The sequence below is a fragment of the Acanthisitta chloris genome, unplaced genomic scaffold (genome assembly GCF_000695815.1).
Source record: "Acanthisitta chloris isolate BGI_N310 unplaced genomic scaffold, ASM69581v1 scaffold42886, whole genome shotgun sequence".
Lineage (NCBI taxonomy): Eukaryota > Metazoa > Chordata > Aves > Passeriformes > Acanthisittidae > Acanthisitta > Acanthisitta chloris.
This window is the reverse complement of record NW_008677256.1, coordinates 1558-5275: the sequence shown is the minus strand read 5'-3', so window position 1 is coordinate 5275 and position 3718 is coordinate 1558. Positions and strand designations below refer to the sequence as shown.

General features: G+C 38.5%; 1 protein-coding gene across 2 annotated transcripts in view; it reads right to left on the bottom strand.

Moving 5' to 3' along the window:
* The window catches only part of RNF185 (ring finger protein 185), a 7214-nt gene extending 6592 nt beyond the window's left edge, over positions 1-622 (bottom strand). The window contains exon 1 of one of the 2 annotated variants that reach the window (XM_009076421.1): positions 400-622. In XM_009076421.1, the coding sequence (XP_009074669.1) occupies positions 400-581 (182 nt within the window). In that variant the 5' untranslated portion in view covers positions 582-622. The remainder of the gene's footprint in view (positions 1-399) is intronic. The other variant, XM_009076422.1, reaches the window with a different exon arrangement.
* Positions 623-3718: the final 3096 nt, after the last annotated feature.

Sequence of the window (3718 nt, the reverse complement as noted above, 5' to 3'; positions counted from 1 at the left end):
AACTGCAGTTTGGCCTCCAGAACCTAGATTCAGTTTAGGTATGCACAGGTTAGAAAGGACTTTAGATCTGAACAAGGTATCTACGCTAGGCACAAATAACATACCTAACTGAACAGTATCAATGAACAATGAACTGTCTGTGTGGGGCTGCTTGTTTGTTTTCTTTTACACAATAATCCATAAGTATAGGAAGTCTAAGATGCAGGAAACCCACTCCATGAAACATGAGCAAAGAAATACAGCTGATGAGCAAACTCAAGCTCCTCCTGAATGCAAGCCATGGTCCCTCCTCATTTTACATAGGTCCTTTTATTTGACATCTAGAATTATAAAGTCACAGGTTTTTAAGGGATCAGATAGATGGTGTTCTGGTTTATCCATGGGGGCTGTACTACTTACCAGAAGAGATGCCCACAGAGGCTGATAACTGCATCCTTGGCAGTGTCTAAACAGATGTTACATTCAAAAGTGTTGTCCTGATTAGTGTTGTCCCCGGCACCATTACTGCTACTGCTGCCACTGGTCCCTCCAGTACTGGAGCTCTTTGTTGATGCAGAAGTTGTGGGGCCTTTGCTTGCCATCCTCAAGAACTGCCCAGACACAAATTTTCCTGTTGGAATCCTAGCAGTGAGAAAGGGAAAAAAACAAACAAACCCAAATAACTTATTGGCATTGTAACATTGCATTCTGGTCCTGTTCCAAACTGCTGGTGATTTATCTAAGAAGCTCTTGAATCCTGTTGTTGATGGTTTTAGTTTAACACAGCCAAGAGGAATCTTTTTTTAGAAACTAAGCTACTTTACAGTCCTGTAGTATGACCTGGCTGATGTGTGACCTGTATTTTACCATTACTGATAAGCAACCAAGTTTCACAGCCAAAACAAATCCCTGCATTTTCTCACAAATGCCACTTGCTGTAAGAAGAATGAGCTCACCTAGGCATACAGAGCTCTTCCAAAATTCAGCACAAGTTTAGAACTGTGAGTGCAGTCTGAAACAGGATTTAATCATGGAGCAATTCTCAGCCTGCACAGACTGACAATGCATAGTTTTAAGTTCAATGTTTATTACTTTGGAATATTAATGACAATAGTGGCAAGCAAAGGTGGCTTAGAGCTCAATTTGTCTTCTCAGCAGTATATTGCTGCTGTCACAGCAGTGTGGTGATATGACTATCAAACATTTCTAGTATTTTCAAAGTATCAAACATTTCTAATCTAGTAGTAATGCAGAAGTGCTGAAAATTTTACCTTAATGTGCTGTAATTTGCCTTACATGCTTTCACCTCTCATTAACATAATCACATTTATCAAAGAAATTTTATTTCAGTAGCAACAACTTCTACAGTCTAATTCCCTCGTACGTAGATTCCACAGGACCTGAATCTGTGAGACTCAGCACAAGGCATTTATCAGTACAAGATTTTTAACCCAAGAACCTAGAGAGTTACAGAAATTAATTCACTACAACAAAAATGTTTCAAATATTCCACTGTGCTTTTCCCGAAACTCTGACACCACGTTGCTGCTGCAGGAACACTTAGATAAGGATGTGAGAAAGACACAGGTGATTATCTGAACTTTTTGCAAGTGCACAAACACTGAAGCTTTTTCAAAGGGAAACCTGATTTTTTCAGAAGGTAATTTCCTTGCAAACTTACCCCACAAGCATTAAAGCTTTTCCTTAGTGTCACCTCTTTGTAGCAGAGCTGCAGCACAGGTACAGGGCAGCAAAACAAAACCTCAGTATCTCTAGCTGTTACTGCCAGCAGCTTTTTTCATTCAATACAATCCCACTGCACAGTCAAGAAAGCACCACACTCAAGCCTTGTGAAGTATTGCAGCAAAGACACAGTTACAGCAGGTGAAATATATTTCTGCAGAGCTTTTTCACTGGGTTACATCATTTCACACAGTGTCCCAGAAGGGCAGCTTTGTATTCACAGCTGCTGCACTTCAACATAGACTGCTTTGAGCAGTGCTGACTCCTAGCATTTCACACCATGACTTCATTTACACCCAGTTCATGAGACAAAATTAAAATTCAAGTTAGTTCAAGGCAGATGGCAATGCTGTCAGCCCACAAACTACAAGCTTAAGACACTTGGATTTTTCACACATCCTTACTCCCAGATCTTCAGCTTATCTTGCTCAACAGTTTAATGCTTCAAAACTTACCAACTTGGACCTATATATATTTGCTAGGAATTAATATAAAAATCAAGACGACCTTAAAACCAAGGAATTCAACACACTGTAAAAAACACGGCATCACTTTATGGAACAGGCACAAGAAGTGTCTGGCTCCTATATCCTGAGACACAACACAAGGAAATGAGGCAAACAAATAAGTTTCTGTGTCCCTGATACCAATGTGGAATAAAGGTTCCTTTTCCCAAATTAGCTTCTATATATCTAACACAACAAATCTTGTCAAAATGATAAAATCTGTATCTTCACAAACACCTACTGAAAAACCTTAGCTTTTACTACAAAAGATAAATAAATCATTCAGTTATGAAGAAGGATGATAAGAGAAATCCATAGAAATAAAGATGGGTGAGACAGAAGAAAGATCAAAATGGTATCATACAACCAGCACTGAATCTCCTGTCCTATAAGAGTAATTCCTTAGTCTGTACTAGAGATCCTCTCCTAATTATTTGTCCATAAGCTGATTTGGCCCAATGACCTATTAGGATATAACTAATTTAAAATATCAAAACACAACAGTAAAAATAATAAATCTTATTCTGAAAAGCCTTCTTAAACATTTGCTCTTGTCCCTGGAACACTGTTTAGCATAATTAGGTCTGTAACAAGTGCTGCTGGGTCTGTTCATCTGCAAGTCACACTGCACATGTACAAATAAGCAAACATGGAACAGCATCCAATGGCTAAACTTACATTTGATAATCATATATTGTGTCCCTTGTGACCATGCTCTGTGAATCCTAAAGTTCAACTACAAATTCCACTTGTTCTGAGTGTAGAATGAGCTCAAAATTGTTGACATGTTACTTGAACTACTTAAATTCTGAGACAAAACTCTTTAGGGAAAAAACCCAAAATCCCAAACCAACAAATCAGAAGCAAACCACATACTTCAAAACCCCAACAACTAACACAACAAGCCAAACCAACCCCATTTGCATTTTGATTCAAAGTTCAGAAGGAAGACTGTGAGTACACTGGGGTATAACATGACCTTTATGGCCAAGTAAATAGAATTTTTAGAATTTTTTAGAGATGCCAGTTGAGGTTTGTTAAACTCTTGTCCTTTAGATCAGGTGTCCAAATCAACCCTAGAGGCATGGTGAGTAGCAAAAACAAGTGAAAGGAGATGAAAATCAGCTTTTTAACTGATTTGCTCTCTAGATATTCTGAGGAAAACAATATCTTTCTTACTTAATAGCTGTTTATTTCCTTTTAATCACGATCCCTATGATATCCCAGCAGGTTGCTCTGAAAATACCTGACATCGACTACACCCAAGAACCAAGAGTGGCAGCAGATGAACAGGGAAGGTCTATGTACTGTGTATTAAGGACTGTCTATAGATCTCACTAACTGGCAGTAAGAGAGAAATTTTACTTTAGCTTTAAAAATTAAATCTGTGAATCCAGTGGGAGCAACTGCACACTAGGAAAATGTGAGCTGAGCAGCTACTGTAAAGGATCACGTTTCAGAACTCTGCAAATCAAAGTGGCTGCATTTGC